General features: G+C 39.1%; 2 protein-coding genes across 11 annotated transcripts in view; both read left to right on the forward strand.

Annotated features, from left to right (window-relative positions):
* The first annotated feature begins 2,636 nt into the window (after positions 1–2,636).
* LOC136254772 (uncharacterized) lies at positions 2,637–8,447 on the forward strand. 4 transcript variants are annotated; one of them, XM_066047507.1, is made up of 24 exons: positions 2,637–3,037; positions 3,091–3,213; positions 3,266–3,475; positions 3,530–3,610; positions 3,669–3,926; positions 3,978–4,092; positions 4,141–4,271; positions 4,322–4,531; positions 4,594–4,773; positions 4,822–4,966; positions 5,024–5,329; positions 5,377–5,681; positions 5,730–5,845; positions 5,905–6,044; positions 6,094–6,390; positions 6,440–6,473; positions 6,535–6,672; positions 6,726–6,935; positions 6,994–7,490; positions 7,615–7,774; positions 7,821–8,022; positions 8,095–8,154; positions 8,202–8,292; positions 8,346–8,447. In XM_066047507.1, exons 11-18 carry the CDS (start codon positions 5,168–5,170, stop codon positions 6,797–6,799), a joined length of 1,266 nt encoding a protein of 421 aa, XP_065903579.1. In that variant the 5' UTR covers positions 2,637–3,037; positions 3,091–3,213; positions 3,266–3,475; positions 3,530–3,610; positions 3,669–3,926; positions 3,978–4,092; positions 4,141–4,271; positions 4,322–4,531; positions 4,594–4,773; positions 4,822–4,966; positions 5,024–5,167; the 3' UTR covers positions 6,800–6,935; positions 6,994–7,490; positions 7,615–7,774; positions 7,821–8,022; positions 8,095–8,154; positions 8,202–8,292; positions 8,346–8,447. The 4 variants fall into 4 exon arrangements, with proteins under 4 accessions (XP_065903579.1, XP_065903580.1, XP_065903581.1 ...); XM_066047508.1 differs by having other exon boundaries at positions 8,205–8,292; XM_066047509.1 differs by having other exon boundaries at positions 7,706–7,774.
* An 845-nt stretch (positions 8,448–9,292) lies between these two features.
* Positions 9,293–23,561, forward strand: part of LOC136254773 (putative leucine-rich repeat-containing protein DDB_G0290503) — a 118,656-nt gene continuing 104,387 nt past the window's right edge. For all 7 annotated transcript variants that reach the window (XM_066047511.1, XM_066047514.1, XM_066047512.1 and 4 more), the window contains exons 1-4: positions 9,293–9,416; positions 14,904–15,239; positions 19,454–20,154; positions 21,415–21,534. In XM_066047511.1, the coding sequence (XP_065903583.1) occupies positions 9,377–9,416; positions 14,904–15,239; positions 19,454–20,154; positions 21,415–21,534 (1,197 nt within the window). In that variant the 5' untranslated portion in view covers positions 9,293–9,376. The remainder of the gene's footprint in view (positions 9,417–14,903; positions 15,240–19,453; positions 20,155–21,414; positions 21,535–23,561) is intronic.

A 23,561-nucleotide genomic window follows, 5' to 3' on the forward strand; every position in this document is an offset into this window, starting at 1 on the left:
CGGCATAAGTTTAGGCATAATAGGCATGCCAAAGCATCGAGCATAATGCCGGCATAATGGGCCAGCTTTGAGCATAATGCGAGCATAATAGGGAAAATTTTCAACAGTTTATACTAGAAAACGTTACAGCATACCTTTGGGTTTAGTAAAGTCCAAAAACGCTATGTCTCTGACTCTCTGCTTGTTGTCTTGCATTGTTTCCCTGTTGTAGCTAAAGCTCCATCAAAAATAATTATCTGGAATTAAGTGCGGTGCTAATTTTCGTACTAATTTGAGTGCTAATTGTGAAGTTCAGTACTGTTAACTGCTCTTAAATGGATGTAGTTAGAGAAATAGATTTATCCTCTGACTCTGATGTCAGCGAATCAAGTGACGTTGAGATACATGACAGCAGTAGCGACGTTTGCGGTGAATTGGCATCGAGTAGCAGCTGTACTTTGCTACAAACACACCAGAGGGAAGAGACTGAGAACGCAAGTGAAAGCAATATAAGTACCACACAGAAGAGAGCCCAGTCACTCTTGGATGTGCTGAAGTGCCCACAGCCATCTACTTTGGCGAGGAAACGAGTGATTACCACAAACAATCCTCCAGCTGGTAAACGTTCTTGTAAGAGTACAAACCAACGTAAAGCTGCAGCTAGCATTAAGCCAAAACAGCGGATTGATGAATTCAAAGGCGAACACCTGTGTGTATCTAGTGGGAAACTATTTTGCAATACTTGCAGGGAGGAAGTTAATCTGAAAAAGAGCAGTGTAAAGAATCATATTCGATCTGTCAAACATAAGAATGGTAAGGATGCATTAAACACCAAGAATAAAAGAGAAAAAACCATTGCTGAAGCAATACAGCAACATAACAGTGAAGTACACCCTAGAGGGGAAACACTGCCAATGGAACAACAAGTACACCGTGTTAAAGTGGTAGAATCTTTTCTCAGAGCTGCAGTTCCGTTGAGCAAACTACAGCACTTCAGAAAACTGCTTGAAGAAACTGGATATCGTCTTACTGACAGGCACCACATGTCGGATTTGATCCCAGTAGTTTTGAAGCAAGAGAAAAGTAGAATACAAGGTGAGATTTCTGAACAAGATGTTTCAGTAATATTTGATGGCACTAGTCGATTGGGTGAAGCTCTTGCTATGGTAGTGCGTTTTGTTACTTGTGAGTGGAACATTGAACAGCGTCTTATCAAAGTGCAGCTGTTGTCGAAGAGCCTCAAAGGAGAAGAAATTGCTCGAGAGCTTATACACACTTTGTCTACACAGTACAGTATTGGTATTGATAACCTCTTAGCAGCCATGAGAGATCGAGCAGCATCTAACGGTGTTGCTATGAGAACAGTTAAGGTGCTGTATCCTAATCTAGTTGATATAGGATGCTTTTCACACACAATTGACAGAGTGGGAGAAAATTTTCATACTCCAATACTTCATGAGTTTGGAATATATAGCTTGGGTGAGTATGTTTTCACACAGCCCTAAAACCAAACTGCTTTGGAAGGAACTAACAGGAAAGCAAATGATTTCCTACAGTCCTACAAGATGGTGGAGTCGGTGGGAAGTTTACTATCAGGTTATGGTACATTTTGGGGATGTGGAGCCATTTCTTAAGAATAATGAAGATCTTCCTTCTGCTACAAGAACCAAGCTGCTCTCGTTCTTCACTGATGACAAAAAGGACAAGCTTCAAGTTGAGTTAGCAGCTGTAATCGACTATGGTGAGGAGTTTGTTAAAACCACTTACAAGCTGGAAGGAGATGGTCCCTTGGTTTTTACATGCTATGAAATAATAGATGCTTTGCAAATCGCCATCAAAAGAATAGAAACCCGTGCTCCTAACACTGAGGCTGTGATCAACTCTGTATCAAAAGGGTCTCACACAGTTAAGGAAAGACTGAAACAGCATGCCAAAAACTGCATGCAGCCTGGTATTGCATACTTTAATAGACAGCTAAGTACCAGTTTAAAAATCCCACTGCAAGCTTTCAAGGCAGCACGTTTGTTTTCTCCCCATAAAGCTTATACTATGAAACCTGATGATAAAATGGTGGATTCATTACAAATATTTCCATTTCTTGTACATGTCATACCATCATTAAAAAGTGAAATGCCACAATACATAGCAAAAACTGCTGATGTCAGTGAAGATTTGAATCCGCTTGACTGGTGGAAACTGAATGCTGGTGCGCTGCCATATTGGTCATCTGCTGCTCGCAAAGTGCTTGTTTTGCAACCGTCTTCTGCAGCTACAGAAAGGGTTTTCTCACTTTTGAATGCTTCATTCAGTGACCAACAAGAAAACAGCCTACAGGATTACATAGAGACATCACTTATGCTTCAATATAATAACCGTTGACATTATAAATTATTATGCAAACCAAACATTAGAACAAAGTTGTTTCCTGTAGCTACCCATGTGTGTTTAAATAAAAATAAGACTTATGGAGCATAATTGGCACTGCTTGAAGGTTCTTAGTTTACTAATTTGTTAAGCTGCTTTACTGTAGTTGTACCCAGTTATACTGATAGTAAAATGTCAGTAACTTTAAGTATATGGAACATAATTGTTTTAAACTCTCAGTAAAAAATCAGTGGATGCAGGTTTACTGAAAAACTACTAAAATAACAAACAATTAACTGTTCCATATACTGGGGATATACCACTCTAGTAAACTAAGAAACTCCGAGCAGTGTGGGTACAATGGAGCATAATTGGGGCATAATAGGGAAAATTTTGGAGCATTGCTCAAAAGCATAATAGGCAATTTGAAAAGCATAATAGGCCTAAGCCTAGCATGGAGGGACCACATGAATGTTGGTGACCAGCAATGGATTGGCAGAACTGTGTTCTCTGCACAGAACACCATCAGTGACACAGTTGCTGCAAAGCTGTGGTGGTACCCCCCAATAGCAGATCTAAAGACAACTCAACCAAAGCCAGAGTCCTATGTTTTACGACGGATTTGTGTTTGGATGCCACGGAGAGCATGGTCCATTGATTTAAAGTGCCCCAATTGCCACTTGAGGTCACTGCAGTAAGTAAAGTAATTAAGTAAGGTGTGCAAAATTTGAATTGCGATTTTAATAGTTCAAAGGGTCTTTACAAGAAGACAATCAGAAGAGTAGTTGATCTGAGGGACTACTACTACCTTGTAACTGAAGAACTTGGCTGTGATCGGTGCAATAAAGCTTTTCTGAGCTGGGATTCTCGGTAAGGATTCAATGCAAGAACTGCTTATAAAGAATACCACTTTACTTCCCAGGCTATTGAATCAGCTGACTGAATCACAGCGTTCACTGTTTCCAGCCATCCTAACCCATCGGCTGGCTTGTGATAAGGCTGTGGTATCCCTGTTGTGAGGTAGAACCCTTGGCAATAGTCCCACTGCACTACGTAATGCTGTGTTTGAAGTACACAGCGAGGAGTGGACAAGAAAACAGCTTAGATACCTTGATGACTGTCGAAAGTACAGGTGAGTTTAGTACTTTGAAATACTAATAATAATTTACTGGATGTGTTTGAATAGGCAAGGCAGGACAGGACTGCTATCAGAAGCTCCTCCTGTGTTTGCAGACCCAGTGCCATTTGAAGGGCTGCCAAGTGATCGGTCAGAACTCTTGCGTGTACATATGTGTACATGCTTGTATGCTATTTGGCATTTGTAGATGGTTTATGTCAGTGTACGCCAGGGACATTCTCAGCAGGCTCCCTCAACTTCTTTCTACTTGCACTGGAGTGTTTGGTTCAGTGTTAAAGATCGATTCAACAAAAAAAGTGTGTGGGAAGTTGCAGGGAATTGCAGCTGGGAGTGCCTCCTGGTGTACCAACGTTAGCAATGAGAGGGGAGAGGTCCTTATTTCAGTACTAACCGAGTCCGAGGGACTGGAAGGCCTTCGTCCTATGGCAGTGGGACTAATTAGAAGGTTTGTCTTTAAAACATATCTGGAATATTGCTTATTCTACTTTCACTATAGGTATGACAAGGCCAGGCAGGACCCTCCACAGCTGCTGTACACCGACAGAGATTGCTGCTCTGTCGCATGTACCTCCAAGTCCGCACAATTGTTTGCAGAGTGGGATCATCTGCAAGTAGGCAGAAACCATTGTTTTATTTCTATCCACCATTCAAATGAATAGGTACGTTTGGATATATGACACTTCATGAGGAGATTTGCTCGTGGCTGCACAACTGAATCACACCCCCTCTATGGAGTGGTAATGGGTCGCCTTTCTCAAGCAATATTTGAATGGGACAGTAATGACTATAGGTAATGTTTACTTATTGCACCATCCATAGTCATTCACTACCACATCATAGTCATCTCTGTGATGCCAAGAGAGGGTACCTTCAGCAACAGGGTGTGCTAAACCCCTCAGATAGTGCCATACGTAAGGCCATCAACAAGGAGGAGCTCTCCAGGCACTGCCGCAGAAGGACTAGGGGAGCTGATGACACATACAAGGCTATTGAGGACTTGCTGCTACAATTTACACCTGCTACCGATTCACTTGGTATTCCTGTGTTCAGGTATACACTATGTAATGCTTCTACAAGTTTGCAATGTGTCCTTTTCATATACCTGATTTTAGTGGACAGATGGTCACCATCTGGAATGAAGAGAAAAAGCATATAAAATGCATTCAAGATCCTCCAGGGGTGGCCTTGTACACTGTCATAGGACACATTAAGAAGGGAGGTGTACAACTTCCGGTGTTCCGATGCTCAAGAGGGACTACTTCTCTGGAATCATTTCACCTCCACCTGGCCAGGTAAGCCTGTAAACTACCATGATGAGCAGTGATAAAATGTTTTGGTAGATTTATACCAGGATCCTCTGCGAGTGATGTGCACTTCTAGGCTTTTTTACTGGAAGGCTTGGCCAGGTGGAATCAAGCCCGAGCACTATCTGCCGCACAGCAGCAGCCTCATATGTGAGTGTTTGACTTGCAACTCGCCTACAATGTTAGCCCTGAGAGTTGCTGTACTGTAGTCTATTTACTGCAATACACTGTTTGCCAGGCCAACAAGCTGAGTGAATCCATCTTAGGTAACAAGCTGCTTCCACACCACCACGAACCTACTCAGTGTAATGATGAAGAGCTGTTTGGGGTCTCCTATCTGTACCGGCAAGCTGGCAGGGAGCTAGAATTTACGGAAGACAACATGGCTGCCCAAGAGAAAAGTGATGAAAGGGCTGTGGATGAGGGCTTCATTGATGACAATAGTGAGAGTCCCCCCTTATCTGAAGAGATCGTAATGGATGGTGTGGAAGCATCAGACTTAGTGGAGGAGGTGGGGGATGAGCTCGAGGAAGTGATGGAAGAAGTATGTGCATTAAATATCTAATATGCACATTGTACATTAATTACCAGGATGATACCAATGAAAGCACTACTAATAGTTTTGCCACTGCATCCACCATTACTGACACCGGCACTGTAGACTCCAGGGGAATAGCAGGATGGGACAAGGTTGCCCAGTTAGCTGAGGTGCTTGTTGAGCTGAAAGGGCTGTCAGTGTCTGAAGAGGAAGCACAAAGGATTAAGGCTTTGTGGGATTCCCTGGATGCATTTGATAAGAGAGTTACTAAAGTATTCCTCCGGTCTCCGCCAACAATGAGGGGTCACTTCTGTGGCCAAAAGCGAACTGGGCACACAACTAGAGAGCAGATGAGGAGGTAGACATTTTTTATGATTGTGTACATTTGCAAAATGTTGTACCACAGGTGTTTTCTCTCTGGAGTCTCAGTGCCATTATCACTACATGAGAGCCGCATTGTGGAGGCAATCTGCATATTGTTGTGCAATAGGCACATTAAGTCAGGGAGAACCTCTAGTGCTGGTATATATGGGTCTTGCATCTCACATTAATTGCTTTACTAATGTATCTACTGTATGTAGGTGGCCAGAGTAGAACCTACCTATCTAAGTGGGATAAGGTGCTGAAGGATTACACTGCTCTGCGTGCTCGTTTATATAACTCACTTGACCTGCTGGAGGGGACCAACCTTGCATTGTACACCATCAATAAAACCACTTTGGTTAGTTTTTTCTTTTTAATGTGGCTAAAGTCGATTGTTTGATAACCAGCAAAAGTGGCACAAGAGGGAGGAAACAAGGAAAGAGATGTTGGCTCGAACACAAGGCTTGGAGTTATCAGCTCCACCACTGTGTGCTCAGGAAGAACTTACTTCAGCACAACGCCAGCCACTCTCTCCTCCCACTCCTCCAGCCCCATTTCACCAATTTCCACAGACGAAGGACACTAGTGGACAGGCAGGACGAAAGGCCACGGCAGGTGCTGCTACACTAATAGGTTCCCGAGTCACGTGTGCAGTATTACCGTCACATTTGTCAGCCTCACTACCACGCTCACACAGTGAGCAGGTAATTGTTTATAATTATGTCATGAGGGTTGAATAATTTATATTTACAGGGATTACAACTGCAGGAGCAAGAAGTGGAGACAAGTATGATTCCTGCATTACAATAATGTTATTGAGATTGTGTATATGGTGCTAATGTTCATAGGCAGCGTCTCTCGTACCACCTTATGGCGTCGTGAAAAAAAGAGGATAGCACAAGCTGCTGCTGCTGGTGTAGATCAACCCATGCCACAAAAGAAGCACAAGAAACATGGGTGCAGACAATGCCATCAGCCTTTAAGTGGTTAGTGAAAACTAGCTAGAGATCTGTTACTTTGTTAAGTATCTTTTGTATAGCGGAGACCAATCATGCTCAATACTATGGGAAGTGGTACTGCCCAAATAAACCAGGGCAAGTGCCAGTTGAGTAGTGGAAGGCAGAACAGAAGGCATTACGAGTTGCTCAGAGGCAACAGCAGCAGCAGCAACAACAACAACAACAGAAACAGCAGCAGCAACAACAGCAGCAACAATAACAAGCAGACCAACTATAATTATACAGTGCAGGTTTGTCTCTGATTGTGTGCATACTTAAAAGAGAAATTATTATTACGCTTGTCTTTAGCCATGTCCCATTCACTGATACTTACTTAATTTTATGCACAGATTATCTGCAATTTTTAAAAAAAATTTTTGTAGGGGGTGGTTGGTTGGGTGCTTGGGAGTGCCACAGGGCTGGCTATGGTGGTAAATGTGTTAGGGTCATGATTGACATTTCCAGGTGGTATATCTCTATCTGGAGGTGTCCATCATGCTCCTGGTACACTTACCATCATAAGTGGGTGGTTGGGTATGTCCTGTGGCCGGCTATGATGGTCAATGTACTGGGTTCATAGTGAACATTCCTAGCACATCCAATGACAGTTGGCTATACTAGGCGTGCTCACCATGGTCTTAGTACATTGACCACCATTCTTAGGAGATAGGAAGTACCATTAGAGTCAGCAACATGATAGTCTGTGCATAGGATAGTTCAGTGGACTGACTCTTTCAGCACAAGATCAGGCAAGTGCGTGCTCAGTGATCACTATACTGCAGGACAGGAGTAGCTGTCATGTGAATGTAAGCAAAATAATGATTTCTTGTAAGATAATTTTATGCATTCATTTTTGGTAATGCTGAATTTAGTCAGTCTGATTATTTTACTGAATTACAACTATCTCTGAATTGTGCTGTATTATTGTAGTGCTGGCTGCAGTAGTGGTACTGGAGTTTAAATGATTAAGTCTCACAATTTGGTTGTCTAATACTAACTCAATTGTGTTGTGTTATTGCAGTGGAACTGATTACAATGTGATGGTACCGGAGTTTAAATGCATTGTTTTCTTACAGTGGAATTGACTATGGTATGGTGGTACCAGAGTGTAAATGATTATTGCACTCTCAATTTAGAAGCCTCAACTCAATTGTGTGGTGTTATTACAGTGTTACCAGAGTTTCATACTCTCTCAATTTCTTACTAAGTCAGTAGTACTGTGTGCTTTTTCTATGCATGGAGCTGGTTACGATGTCATGTATGTTGAATGAAGTACATTTTGATGAAGTGACAATTGGTTGAGCACTAATTTTGGTCTGTAACTGTTGCAGCTCCAAGGTATGACTTTAGTATGATGATTTCTTTTATCATAAGCTACCACACGATTTTAATTTTTCCTGCTTGAAATAGCTGAATGTTTTTAACATCTTCTAATGGGACACATTGTAACCGGTGACAGTGGCCATACCGGTAAGAATGTACTTTTCTATTGTCATTTTGTATGTACCTTTTAATAGAAGCAGTTATAGTATATGCAGTAGTGTGATGGTAGCTACATAGCCATGTGTTAATTTCTACTAAGTATGGTAAAAGCTGAACGTCACACTGGTATGCAACTCCTTCTTTGTCATAATAAGCAATTTATTTACTTGTTCTTCCAGCCTGCATCAAGACATTGATGGGACTAAAGCTTATTTTGTATTATGATGGACAAGCTGTTATTTTTGTTTTAAAAATTAATTAAAGGACTATTGCTAATGCAATTGTGCAATAAAACGGTTTAGCTAGCTACATCATTGGTCATGTGACCACTGCTAATTATTTTTTCAATACCCTTATTGATTACTACATTGTGGTAGCGGGTATGAATTTTTCCCCCTCTTCTTTTCCCCTTTTCCCCCTCTCTGGGCGAAAATCGTGCGGTAGCTTGTGGGCTGCAAGAACTCCGCAATTCGCTGTACCGCATGGTAAGCCATTATTTACTCTGCGCATGCTCAGAAGAACACGTGATACCAAACTTATAATTTTTGTTGATGAACGCTACAATGCGCTATATATCACCAGGAGAACTGTTGTTTTCCTTAGCAAATTGCTGCAGTGCCAGTTGCAATCGTGCTCTATCGACTTCATCAGTTGACTGTCGAAAAACAGTTGGCGATCACGAAAAGTAGAATCAGCTGGTGAAGGAAATGTTTGTAGTAAGAAAGAAAGACAATTTGGACAAGGTCTGTACATCAGTGTGTTAATATTATAAAATAATGGCATAATGGTAATACCCTCCCGCCCGCATCATAATAATTAGAAATGCTGGATGAGAAACTAATAATCACCGAATAAGGGCCTTAAGTACAGGCAGAGACTATGCTTGTACTAAAGGTTTTGTAAAACTAATAAATCGTAGTGCGCCTGGTATAGTACGGGCACCGCCGAAGGTAAGCGGATGCTGGTCGACAATCGATCGCTTACGCTACTACATGGAGATTTGACCACTAGTTGTTCCCCAGTGGGTGGAAAATTTGATTTTTCAAAAAGTCAAATCCCCACCATTTCCCCCACTACGCCCGGGAGGGGGGAGGTGGGGGATAACATTGATAGGTATCAATCGAACGAGCTCTGTCACGTGACCCAACCGTACATGGGTGGTATCGGTATTTAACCAATCTGGGGTGCCTCACCCACTTTTTGTGTTGCAATGGCAAAACCTTCGAGTGCAAAACCAGAGGAGTCATTTGGTAAGACTGTACAGTAACTACATAATAGGTGACGACAATAATATGTTAAACTGTAGTTACAATCTGTTAATATCGTACTGAGCTACTGTCTAATATCCGGCCCGCCTGGTCCAGTCACGCGCTACGGCAAGGATGATCGACAGCCACCTAATTCGATATTGCCCAAGTGTAATTAGTTTATATCTCAGTGCGAAATACAGCCTATAGACGGGTTGCCTTTTTAAGGCGTGGTCGTTTTACCGTAAATTTTCCACATACTTTCCGAGTTCGCTAAGTCAAAAATGTATTACGGCTATTGGGGAAAATGAACGTTTCGGTTAACTTTAGCAAGCAAGAGTTAGCCAGCCTTCAGAACAGAAAGTATGTTATAGAGAAAAGTTCGAGCTATAACATATCCAGCGTGTAAGGTGAAGGCTGAACGAGAAGATGATTTTCTCTCAATCTCGGGTTTTTGGAAAGCGATAAAACTCGCTGAAAACATTCTTTGTAAGACTTTGCTACTAGTTAGAATGATAGACTGGATGATTTTAACTCACCTTGTACCTTTAAAGAATCAAAAACGTTTGTCAAACTATTTTAAAAAATGGGTTTTTTTGTTGACTTCTTGACCAACATTGTAATCATGCGTAAAACGGAAAGTCGCGTTTTCTCGCGTTACACAAGGGACACGCCCTAAATAGGCAACCCGTCTATAAGCCTATTAACCATCATAACGCTGGATGTATTCTAAATAATTCATTCATCATGAGCGATGTAGCTCATCCAGTTAGTTTGTCTCTCCCTACTTGCGTTACATGGTTATAGCCGCTAGTTCGAAGATTACTCCCACACTCGGATAGTTAATTGGCAAATCAAGATGCTGAGTTAGCTACGTAGTTCGCTATCACACAATGGTACAGTCGATTGCAGAATTGTTGAAATTCCTCTTCCCGTGCCGTAAACATTCCGTGGGCTGGAAAACTATTTGTAGTGACGCCTGATCACCCGGATTGAGGAAAAAGATTAGTGTGGTTCAGTTGCTGTTGAATCCGTGGCAAGGACAATAAAATTTACTCACAGGGAGCCTTACGGAAGCACTCACGGTACGGCATACTTTTTTCAAGAATTCTGCAATTGACTGTAACAGTTATCACTCCGTGATAATAGTTGACCCAGCATGGCACTTTGATCCTTCCACGTGCTTACTGGGATATAATCCTCCACACTGAACAGCACATGTAGCACATCCTGATCCAGCTGCTGTGTAAAGTCTAGCTGCTGTGTAAAAGTGTGGCTATTGTAAATCTGGCTATTGTAAATCTGGCACTGAACTATTATTGGAATGTGGGCTATGGTCACATGCTTTAGCTATGTTGTACTGTGAATTTTATGTCCATTTAAACTGTGTACTGCTCACTCGAATGCATATTGCATTAAAATCACATGGATTAGAGTATGTGATACGCAGTATACAATGTTCAAGCAGACAGAAAATCCACAGTATGTTTTCTTTGTTAAGGTCAGCTGTATTAATGCCATAAGCAATGCTTGCAGGATCATCATCGTGTCAGTCTAAGTGCTCATTGTACATGTCCTATGGGCCATCTAATAACCCATTCCAAGGCCAAGGGTCACCTTGACTCAAGCTGTATGGTCCTTGTATATGTTCTGTTGCATTGTTAGATTGTACTTGTGAGGAGCTGCAGGCCTATCCTTTTGTATGTGCTTGCTTTTGTGCAACCCTTGACAAGTGACAGAAATTGATTAATCACCAGTGTTATCAAGCTGTCCCTTAACTTGACAGCTGGTAAGGGTAGCAGACCTTCAACTAGGAAACAACTCAAGGGGGAAACTTAATGTTTTATGAGAGAGTGGGGTTAAGATCTGTATGTGTATGTGTATATTGTATCTAGGGGGTCTGGGGGCATACCTGTCTCTCTCCCCCCCCCCCCCCCCCCCCCCACAAAGGAAATTTTGATATTTTAGATTCCCAGATTGTTTCTGGGTCATTCGTACCTGAGAATGACCAGAAGTAATCGCAGATTATTACTGTTCCTGATGCATTCTCAGGAGCTACTGTACATTTGTTTTGAAAGGAATGGGGGTGGTACTTTGTCAAGGGAGGTGAGCACCCTCTCCCCCTTTATGAAGCCCTGGGTAGTCTTAGCCCGGGTTATACTATGTACTTACATGTACAGTAGCTAGGTGAGCTACGGGTAATCACTTTCATAGCTGCTAGTTTAAGCATTTGTATGTGGTATGAAGAACTTTGGTAGTCTAAATTGCTTGATTTCACTTATAAATGAACTTTGATCTCTTGATCGTCAGCTATATGAATGTAGTAAATTCTTGTGTTGTCAAAAGTTGGCCTTGTGTACACTGTAAGGTGTTTGATGGCCACTTTTGTGGTCTGATAACCTGATCCATGCACTCCATTAAAGCCCCTTGATTGCTTGATCCAACCTTGATCTTGGTTGCAAGCATTCACAGACAGTATATAGAGGTGACTATACCTCCTTGTTGATTTCCACCTGCATTCTTTAATAAAAGTGCACATTATATGGCTAAACATGTGACCCAACCAACTGTTTGTTTTGCAAAATTTATAAAAGCATGTGAAAATACGCATTTTATGTAAAAGTTATATATATATATATATATATATATATAATTTATATATATTATTGCTTTGGTATGCACTGAAATGAAGCTCAAATGGGTGACTTGAGCATTTAATCAGTTGAGTAGAAATACATATAGGTACTTATGATCCACAGTCTGAAATATTATCTTTACATATTGATCTTACCAATGTGAGATGTGGTATTGATAGCATTATCCCTTAATATACCCCATGAAGCTGGAGGCACGTATAGTTAGTATCTTCACAGAAATATTGCCTTAATCAATAGCAAAATTTGAAATTAATTTTCATGCTCTGTATAAAAGATTAACCAAATTTTACTACAGAAGATTTACTCTCATTTATCCTTACCCTCGAAACTGAAAATGATTGCTCTATTTAAGTACCAGTGTATGTTCTATTAGAGTATTTCAACAGAGCTCTGTGTATCAAACAGTATGGTAGTAGCACTGTTTAAGTAGGGATTCCTGAAAGTGATGCATGCTGCCTAAAATGCCACCTTTAAAATTAATATTGTCCTTGGGCATCTTACATGACAAAATCACCTTTACGTTAGTTCATGCATCATCAAGAAACACTTACAGTGGAATTTTTTTTTAAAATCATACAAACTGTAATTTTCATCTGCCAGCCTGCCTGCCTGCCTGCCTGCCTGCCTGATTACAGTTGCAAGGCTAGAGACCAAACAAAGCAATGCACGGCCACCATTTTACACCACAACAAAAATTTATCAATGGGATGTGCCTTTTGGGATTCTGATGAGTGTACTAGAGATGCAACAATATATTGAGATACTGTATATCGTGTATCATTTTAAGACGATATCGCTGTATCGATACAAAGTAAAACCGTGTTGGCATGATATATTGACATATCGTGGCTTGTTAACATGTATGACAATCGAATTATTGTACGTTGTGGTTAAACTGAACAGTATGTAATGCTTCTCAAAGAAAAATTAGCTCACTTATTTCTATTAAACACAAAAAAACATAAACAACATAGACAATTACTTGGACTCCACTTTGTATCGTGCAATATATTGCTACACTGTGATACACCAGAGGCAGTAATATACTGATATGTCTACACACTGTATCGTTGCAACTCTAGTGTGTACCCTCTGCACCTTGTCTTTCCTTTTATCAGGCTGGCCCTTGTGCATTGAAACCATATGGAGGCATTAATTTTCCCTATCAATACTTTCCTTGAGCAGCTGCCGCAAACTTATTTAAGCACTTATGCTCAGTAGATACCAGTAACTTCATTGTAGGTTCAAGACCTCACCTATTATTGTGTTGGTGGATTAATAATGATCAAGTATGAAGACCATGCTTCTTATCAATCTGTTTACTTGATCACAATGCCGCTCCCCATTATTATTGGTCTAGCTGTATTCATAAGCTACCCCCACACTCAGTCAGTGAAAATATGAAATGGTGACACACTCCCTGAAGACTGACTCGAGATACTAAAATGCAGCAGTCGCCCTAATAGAATAGTCACATGTGCATAGCTAAGAAAAAAAACCAAAACAAAGTAGTAAATTAATAATTTAATGCAAGCAATAAAACTTAGTGAAGCTAAAGATGAATGATGGTATTATAGCATAACTTGGTGGGAAAATCCCTACTTTGGCATTGAACTACTTTGGCAGTGAACTAAATTCCAAAGTAGGGATTTTCCCACTGAATACCATCATTCATCTCTTGCTTCACTACCTTTTATTGCTCGGAATAATTTTTAAATTGATATATACTAGTAAATGTACAGGCTTCAGTTATATGAACAATGGGGGTTTACTTATCTGAACGATTTTCTGAGATCATTTGTTGTCGGATAACTGAGGCTCCACTGTACTGAGCTAGATTTTGATTTAGATTAATAAACAATTATGTAATGTTTACACTTTACCTCCCGTAATTGAATTACTATAGGTATGCATATAAATGAACGGAATGGTCAAACTCATGTTGGCTTTGGTGACTTTTCCTATTGCAGGCTATTAGCCTGGAATATGCTTGGGAGAGCATAGCAAGTCAATAATCGAAAATGAAATTTGTGTTATTTCTGCTAGCATGTTATAAGAACCTGCTAGCAGATGTTTTATTTTATAGACCTCATTATCATTTCCAAAAATCAAAGCATTTATGCGTACCGTTTTCTTAGGACTTTCAGTTATAAATTGGCTTTGGTATCGGATTGGTACTAGTATCAGATTGGTACTGTATTGGTTTGTCTTGTATCATCTTCATTGCATCTGTAGATAAGAAGAACAGTAAAAAGCCACTTTATGCATAGTTGGCTTTGGGTATATAGACCATTTAAAATACAAAAATAAATAAAGTCCATACAAAAATAGCCAAGCTATATAAAAAACTTGTGAAATCAAAGGTGGCGGCCGGGAAATGGCTGCAATAAAGTTGATGATAATATATTTTATTGATGCACAAAGCTATTATTAAAATTTATTATTATCCACATCACCTTGTCACCTTTGATTTCACAACTATTTTCACTCAGGTGTTTTGAAGGCCACGCACCCTTTTTATACAGCTTGGCTGTTTTTACATGGATAATTATGTCTGTGAACATTGTATGATTTTAAAATTATGCTTACAGACTGATGACCTATATGTCTAAAAATTATGCTGGCACATTTAGTGCAGGACTATCCATTGTTGGTTTCAGAATTTCTCAGGATATGTTGCTTCATATGTATAAACAATGTATGTAGCATCTGTCACACAGATTTTGTATATACCGCTCAACTTTTTACTGCTGAGTTCAAGGTAGATGCTGTACTGCACATACAATTGTATAGATGAATGTCACATCAAATACTGTATCTTGCATCTTTATAGGTAGTAATAGTAATACTCAAATTCGGCAACACAATATATTTACAAAGCACTATGGCAAACTAACAACTCTTCTATTTCAAGCAAATCTTACACCACACTTGATAGCAGAAGGAGTTCTAGTACCAGCAGATGAAGAAGAAATAAATTTTGCTAGTTCATCAGCAAAGAAAGCACAGATAGTACTTTTGAAGATTGCTGGTTCTCTGGATGCTCGTTTACCTGAACCATTTTATAAACTAATCACAGTAATGAAATCCCATGGCAATAATGCTTTAAAGCAGTTGGCTACAGTAATTGAAAATGAGATAGTGGATTCATCAACTGCTGATGATGCAAGTAAGTTGTTATATCTTTGAAAAATACGATTATGAGTCGGTATATAGATCTGTGCAGTATGGAATTTTTTTTTTTTGCTACAGATAATTTTGCATACTCAACAGTGACTGAATACACCCATAGCATTAAAAATCACAATTTTGGCAAAATTTAGCTTTCATGCATAAAATTCATAGTATTATAGAGATGAAGAAGAATGTTAAGTTAGCATTAAGTGATAGTAATAACAACATTACTTGTATTTAAGTTAGTCACTTTAGCATAATAGCATGTTAATCTTAGCTACGGACATTTCTGAGATACGGACAGTAGTTTGTACCAGACCACCTGGATAAGAGAGGTTCCACTGTACTAAGGATCAGGTTTTTGCTTTCTGGCCAACAATATCACCCTAAACCAGTCTGAATACCTTAATGGTGCCAGGTTAGGTATAAGTAAGCCCAAAAGTGAATCAGTGTGACCCAAATGCTTCCTATAAATTGGTTACATTTTTTAATTTAGTGGAATTTCTGCTGACAATGCCTGACTGACATATGTACTAATCACTTTAGACAGGTGTACCTTGATAACAGCTAAGGCTATGGGCCAGCTTTTTCACTGTTAGACATCCGACAGGTGCCTTTTGGCATACCACAGTATGTACAATACACACACCACAAACTTACCTTGGTCGTTCGTGTCCCAGTTCTTTTCACTGACAACACAAGGAGCAATGGCTACAGCTTCCCTGTGGCTGGCTAGCTGGTATGCTTATCATCCGTATCTTCCGTAGCAACTACATTGATCACAGAGACACTTTTGTACTGTTCTTCATTTGTCACACTGTGCAACAGGTGGAATACTGCTGAAAACAAAATTTAAAGGTCACTTAACTTTTCAGTAATTGACTGTTGGGAAGTGCATTTAGATACAAAAATTAATGCTGTGCCATTCTTTTGTTTAGTGCTGTGACAAGTATCTATGGAAGAGCCCCACCTGTTGGGTACAGCCACTTTACGATCAGCAATTTGAGTTTAAGCCAGCCCAATCTCATATTCCAAAATCTCTGCTAGTAATAGCTCTACAAGTTAGTCATAATTATGTTACAAAAACAAGTACGAGGAAAAATTAGTAACTTTAAGGTGGATTAGGGATCAAAGTAAAAGGGAATAGCTAAAAAGGAATGAAACAAGAGGCTGCGGACATTTAATCCTTATACACTGTACTTCAATTATACCCATGACTAAGTTGGGGATTAAATGTCCACTAGTATATCTGCACGTACGTAAGTACAGGCTAGTACATCTGCAGGTATGGCAGCTTTTTTTCACTGCTTTTTAGTTATTCCCTTGTTTCACTACTATTTTTCTTTGATCCCAAATTCAACTTAAAATTCCTAATTTTCCTTTGTACTTCTATATATTATGTGACCGTCTCTAAAAAACCAGTCTTATCACTTATTAATTAAAGGTATAGAGAAATGCCAGTTGCAAGCATTTAGAGCATTGTACGTAGCTCGCCAATGGTTAAAGCTACATGTATCAAATTCTCAAAATAATTTTACACCAATTCCCTAGCATCCACTATACAAGTAGACAACAGCTAAGCTTTCTGCCATTTTACATAGTTAACTCAAAGTTGACTGTAACAGGCAAGCTCTAATAGGGGTGGTGGTGGAGGGAGGGCAAGAGGTAGTTCAAAGAGGAACATGTAGGTATGTATTCGGCCAAATTATGGGCCATCCATATCTGAAGAGTGGCTAAAATGGTAGGAAATTTACAGCACAGGCTTTTATTTGACACCACAAAGCTGTACAGCCACATACAGCCATCCTCAGGTTAGTCAGAGCTCCATTAACACCTCAAACCACTCGTACGGCTTGCCACTAGACTTCAGAAAAGCAGACTACTCAAACCTCGCTGATATTGACAGTGAAACTTGTTCATGTAGCTTTGTGCAGTATTCGTGGTAAAAAATCAAACCTGTTGTTGTGACCGGTTCTCCCAGACCCATTCACATATATCAAATTTCATGTCATTAATAATAAATATCATGATTTTTTTATATGCAAGGTTAATGATTCAACTTAAGGTTTCAATTTGAAAGTGTATGAATACCATATCAGAGTAGCTGACTGTTATATTAGAGTGTTTGACTGCTCCATTAAGAGAATCTCAATGTTTGAGTGCCTAATCTACAACTTCATTGTTCAATGAGATGTGTAGAGCAAAATATAACACGTACGTATTCTAGAGAAAGAGAAGTAGCCATTAATCATGCTATACATGATCATTAGTACCTATAATATCAATATTGTGATATATCATTTCACAAAAGATTGGATGATACAAGTTTGTAGGTATTGTTTTAATTAATACATATACCATGTAATGCTGAGTTACTGTCCACCGCTAGACACACATGCAGACTTAGGCAACCATCGGCAAGCTGAAGGGTGTGCACCTAGTTAAAAGATCAGCCAAAATAAAAATCAAGCAACAGAATACTATGCACATTTTCCAGGAAATAATACCTTGCAACAATGATGATATTTTAATAATAATTTATGCAGCAGAGGGGAAGTCACTACAGAGCATTCATGGCATGGTCACTCCCCAGGGCTGTAAAAATGCATTATCACCTAGCAACCAAGTGGTAGTTGTTATTAGTAGAATAAACTAGCCATCAATAGATAAACAGCAACCTTTAGGCAGGCAATTGGAAACAGTGGAAATGGAAACCGGAAACGGAAAGTGGAATGGAAAACGGAAATGATCAAATCGTCATAGTAATCTACCCTAGAGTAAACCCTTGTTTAGTGGCCACCTTTTAAAGACCGCCTTCTTATAAAGACCACTTCTGTACCACCTTCTTATAAAGACCACTTCTGTACAAAGACCACATTATAATTAGATTTCAAATATGACTAAGGATCACTTCGTGGTCACCTTTGATAAAGACCACTTCTTTACATGGTAATATTTGGTAAGCTTCAAACATGTATTCCATGACTCATATCAATGTCATCTCTTTGTCTACAGTTCACTCAAGTCATATACGTACCATCATTGCTTAGTTTGTACCAGCATAGATAGTAATATGGTACCAGAATTTGTCATACAATATATTCCAAGTCTCATAGGGGATGATGATCTTAAGACCCTAGTCTTTTAGCTGTTTTAATATAGACATAGGATGTTTGGAACCTAGCTGTTATTGCAATGTGAAGAGGTGGTCTTTGTAAAGAGGTGATCGTTGTACAGATGTGATCTATAAAAGGTGACCAGTATGCCTTAGCATCTGTGAGATCTAATTACAAATTACAATGTGGTCTTTGTGCAGAGGTGGTCTTTATAAGAAGGTGGTTTTTAAGGGGTGGCCACTAAACAAGGGTTTTACTCTAGGGTACATTTATATGACAATTTGACCATTTCTGTTTTCCATTTCCACTTTCTGTTTCCAGTTTCCATTTCCACTGTTTCCGATTACCCCTTTAGTCTCCCTCCTTGTGCTGTTATCTAACCCAAACTTCATTATGGTCAATAAACTACAAGCCACACGACCAATTTGGGCTGTTTGGAAAATGGTACCCCGATAATGGAGGTCTGGATAAGGGAGGCTCCACTGTATATACCTACAGTACTATACTGTACTGTATGAAGTCATAATAGCAAATTTCAATACTGCCCAGTTCTATTTTATGTATGTATGCATATAATCATGGCACGATTAAGCATGAATTCAATTACTTTTTGTAGTTTTGAGTACATATACTTCCAGTGTCGTTACTGTGTGCTAAATACACGTCCACTTTGTTGGCATTACCCATGCAAATGTGTATATTGTTAGTTTTCTCAGTATAAAGTTCACACTAATGTATTTTTCTATTCTAATAAAATGTATTGAGTAAAATTACAATAAATTATGCAAGGGTTAATAGGTACCTGCATCATTCAGTGAAGCAAGTATCAAAATGGAACCTACTGTACCTACTTACCAACTTGTTTATGACATAGCCAGGAAGACTATATTTCTGATAGCAGTGAATTTTGCAATTTTTACTCATTACCATACAATTTATCCCACAATACATATGTAGTTGCTACAGACCCAAGGATAGGGATATGAATCACATACTGTATGTATGCATCTATGCATGGGACTGTTTATGCATGGATTACAGTACGTAAAACATGCACATGATATAATTATTATGCTTGTACATATGAATTTAGAAACTTCTCAAGAAAAGCCTAAACCTGAACAACTTGATATATCTCACCCGAGTATTGAATTTGGAACTCTTATTGCGGAGATTGCTGAAATCCTTCAAGAAGAGGTCAAGTCTAATCTAAAAAGACTGACCACTGTATGCTACAGTATCACTTCAAAGGGAAACTCCTTATTATTCAATTCTGCAGAAATAGCAAAAATCAAAGCATGCGAATCGGTCCATGACTTGTTCTATGAGCTCCGTGGTCACTGGAGATATGACGATCACCCTCTGCTGTATGCTATAGTTAAACAGTCAGGGTCTAAGAAGGCAATGGGAAAGCTGGAAATGTATAGGAGTAAAATAAAGTACCACCAAAAGGTGCAAAATATTTATGATCACTCTGTGTCCAGCAAAACACCACTTCCTGATGGGTACACCAGGATGGTAGCCATTGTTGAGAAGAATTACAATGAAATCACCAAAAAGGAATATGAAGAGATAGAAACAATGTTGCTTGGTAATTTTGGTGGTCCAGCACTTCGTCCTCCTACATTTTGGCCAACCCATTCTACTAAGATCGTCTGGTACATTCCAACTGAAGCTGTTGGTAGTGTGCTTAAAATGGCATACCACGCTACAGAAATGTTTCCTTTGCTGTCCATATCATTCTTTGAAGTTGATGGAGTAATTATATGGAACAAAAAGTGGCCCACTTTACAAGTATGTATATACATGTGTGTACAGAATATTAATTATGTACAGTAAATAATTCACAGCATACTGCAATTTTGTGCTTATAACTGTGCGTACTACTACAACAAGTACACAGAAAAATTTGGAATTTTCAACTAGAGTAGGGACCATAGCGCATCCATAAAAAGTACTGAAACAAGCTGGAGTAGTGGATGATATTAAATCACAGTAAAACAATAGGAAGTGTTATATCCCTACTGTACATTTCCATTATGGTATCTTGAGCACAGTAGGGATATAACACTTCTTATTGTTTTACTGTGATTTAATATTGTGCCTACTCCAACTTGTTTCAGTACTTTTTATGGATGCGCTATGGTCCCTACTCTAGTTGAAAATTCCAAATTTTTCTGTGTACTTGTTTGTTAACTTTTTTGTAAATAAATTATTATGACTGGTGAACCCATGGATACTGCATCTGAAATGGCACCGCGCACCTTAATTATCATCTGAAAAGTGAAGTATCCATTACGCTTCGTTGTCAGCTATGTTCAACCCATTAGGTAGCATTTCAAGTAAAGAACTGTTCGAAAAGCACCTCTGCAATCCATGCATACCGAAAGAAAGAAATAGTGCTGCGCAGCCCAGTTATGTCAGTTATCGTCTGAAAAGTCAAGTATCCATTACGCTTCATTGTCAGCTGTTTTCAACCCATTACACTGCAGTATGAATCAAGAACTGTTTGAAAAGCATCTCTGCTATCAAAGTAGCGACTATGACAAATACAGACGATTTATGTTATGAAGGGAAGCCATCACGTGCTATTGCCAGATTGACACTTTTTGCTGTCAGTAAAGATGAATGGGACACAAAGGACGACACTGGTAAGTCCATGAAGAATGCATTGTACGTGCTGCGGTATGCCAAAAGGCACCTCACGGGCTGAAGCGACATCGAACACTGAAAAAATCAAGCCCATAGCCTTAGCCATTATCGAGTTACGCTTGTCTTGAGGCTTCAGTCAGTCAGCCAGGCAGTCAATCAGTAGAAAATTCTGTTAAATAAAGTGTTTTTAAAATTCTGTAGCAACTTCTTGAAAGTATTTCGAGTTGATCTGAAAGCTTGTTTGGGCTTAGTTTTACCTAACCAATACTGCCTCATCATCGTCAGGGAAGAACGAAGCTGGCTTTTGGGTGATGTTATTTTGTGGACCACGCCTACTCCTTTGTGGTCCCTACTATACACTACTATCGTAGTGTATGATATGATATTTTGACACACTTATAGGAGTTAAAACAAGATAATGAATCAAAAACAGTTGCTTTGTCCACAAAGGAAGAAACGGTTACTTCCTTGAAAACTGCTATTGAAAAATTAGAATCTGAAAATCAGCAGTTACAAAAGCAGGTGAGAAGTAATATACATAATTATATGCATACAAGTACACGAAAAAATTAGGTATTTTCAATTAGAGTAGGGACCATAGCACATCCATAAAAAAGTACTGAAACAAGTTGGAGTAGTCCATGATATTAGATCACAGTAAAACATTAAGAAGTGTTATATCCCTACTGTGACCGTAACGGAAATGTACAGTAGGGACATAACACTTCTTATTGTTTTACTGTGATTTAATATCATGGACTACTCCAACTTGTTTCAGTATTTTTTATCGATGTGCTATGGTCCCTACTGTAGTTAAAAATTCCATTTTTTTGTATACTTGTTTTTTAATTTTTTTAATCAAGACACACGATAGTGTGTTGTGCGGCCAAGTACAGCCAGTGTGGGCGCGCGACAGACAAGTGTGTATTTTACAGGAACCAAGAAAATGCCTTTTTCACACATCCGTAGCTTCATAATGGCTGGACAGAAATTTACCATTTTTGCTGTGGAAACTCCCTCGGAGTGGGGCACCTCCCATTTCAATTTTTGCGCTGAATCCGCCAGGCCATCACTGAGATATGCACCTTCAAAGTTCGTCTCAGTTTCTTCATATTTTTCTTTATCTTCTTCTTTTTGCACCACTTAGAAAAATTGCTATAACTCGCTCATGCTTTAGTTGATTTTCTTCAAATTTGGAAGGCTGTAAAAACGTAATTTAGCACGTTTACAGTCCAATTTTGTACATTTCACATAAAGAACAAGGGAGTTACATGCGATTTTTGAAAAATTTGATAGCAATTGTTTTGTCATGGCTACAGGGTAAATTGTTTGAAGGAATCACTTGAAAATCGTTCTGTACATGGAGTAACCATCGTAGTGCAAACCTTTTGTGGTTTGAAAGAAATTGCACTAACAATCATGGAGTTATAACAAAAACGCCAACCATATGTAAAATGCACATTATCCGAGTTTTGCTAATAAAAAAAGCCAAAAAATAATACTTACCACACTTACCAGGCAAACTAGTTAACGGAATCAGCTGAAATCAGGTAGAGAGGTCGATAAATCATTTTAGAGTGATCTTACAGTGGTTTACAAGGAATCAGATTAAAATCTACTGAGTTACACTATGAAAGTGGACTAGGTATAACAAATGTGCGATCGAGACACTCTAATAGTACAGTAACCCTAATAGAACGTTCAGCTGCACAATAAGTCACTCTGTTAGAACGTTCAGCTACAATCAAGTCACCGTTCAGCTAACAACATAGGGAGTTCAAGTCACCCTTCAATTAGTATCAAAAACAAATAGCCCTGTAGAGAGTTCAGTTACAAACAGTGTTGGGCAAGTTACTGTGTAAAAGTAACTAGTTACATATTACATATTACTTGCAACTGAACTATTTCGTTACAGTTACATATTACCCATAAAGTAAAGTAACTGTAATAATATTACATATTATATTACTTTGTGTCCACAGCCTTAAGCTGTCACGTGTGGAACTACCACCTTATCACGTGACATGATTGCGTTGTTGGACAATGTGCAAATCTTGGTTATAAGTAAGAAGCTAGTGATTAAGCTTCATTTAGTAGGCCTCGTTACTTCGTTGTGGTCAGGCGTTACTCAGAGGATTACTAACGAGATTAGTAACTTCGTTACTTTTAGTAATAATATTACGTAATATTAGACTCGTTACAGTAATTATATTACTTAGGTAACGCGTTACATTTGTAAGTAAAGTATCTTGCGTTATATTACCTGTTTTCATAGCGTATTTCGTTATATTACTTTGTTACCACAAAAGTAATAATATTACGTAACGCGTTACATAAGTAACGCGTTACTCCCAACACTGGTTACAAACAGGTCACCTTGTAGAGAGTTCAACTGCAAACAAGTCACCCTGAAGACAGTTCAGCAGCAAACGAATCACTCCATAGAGAGTTCAGTTACGCTTCAAGTCACCCTGTAAAGAGCTCAGTAGTGATCAGCTAGAAACATATCACCCTGTAGAAAGATCAGCTAGAAACAAGTCACCTTGGAG

This window comes from Dysidea avara, chromosome 4 (genome assembly GCF_963678975.1).
Source record: "Dysidea avara chromosome 4, odDysAvar1.4, whole genome shotgun sequence".
NCBI classification, from domain to species: domain Eukaryota; kingdom Metazoa; phylum Porifera; class Demospongiae; order Dictyoceratida; family Dysideidae; genus Dysidea; species Dysidea avara.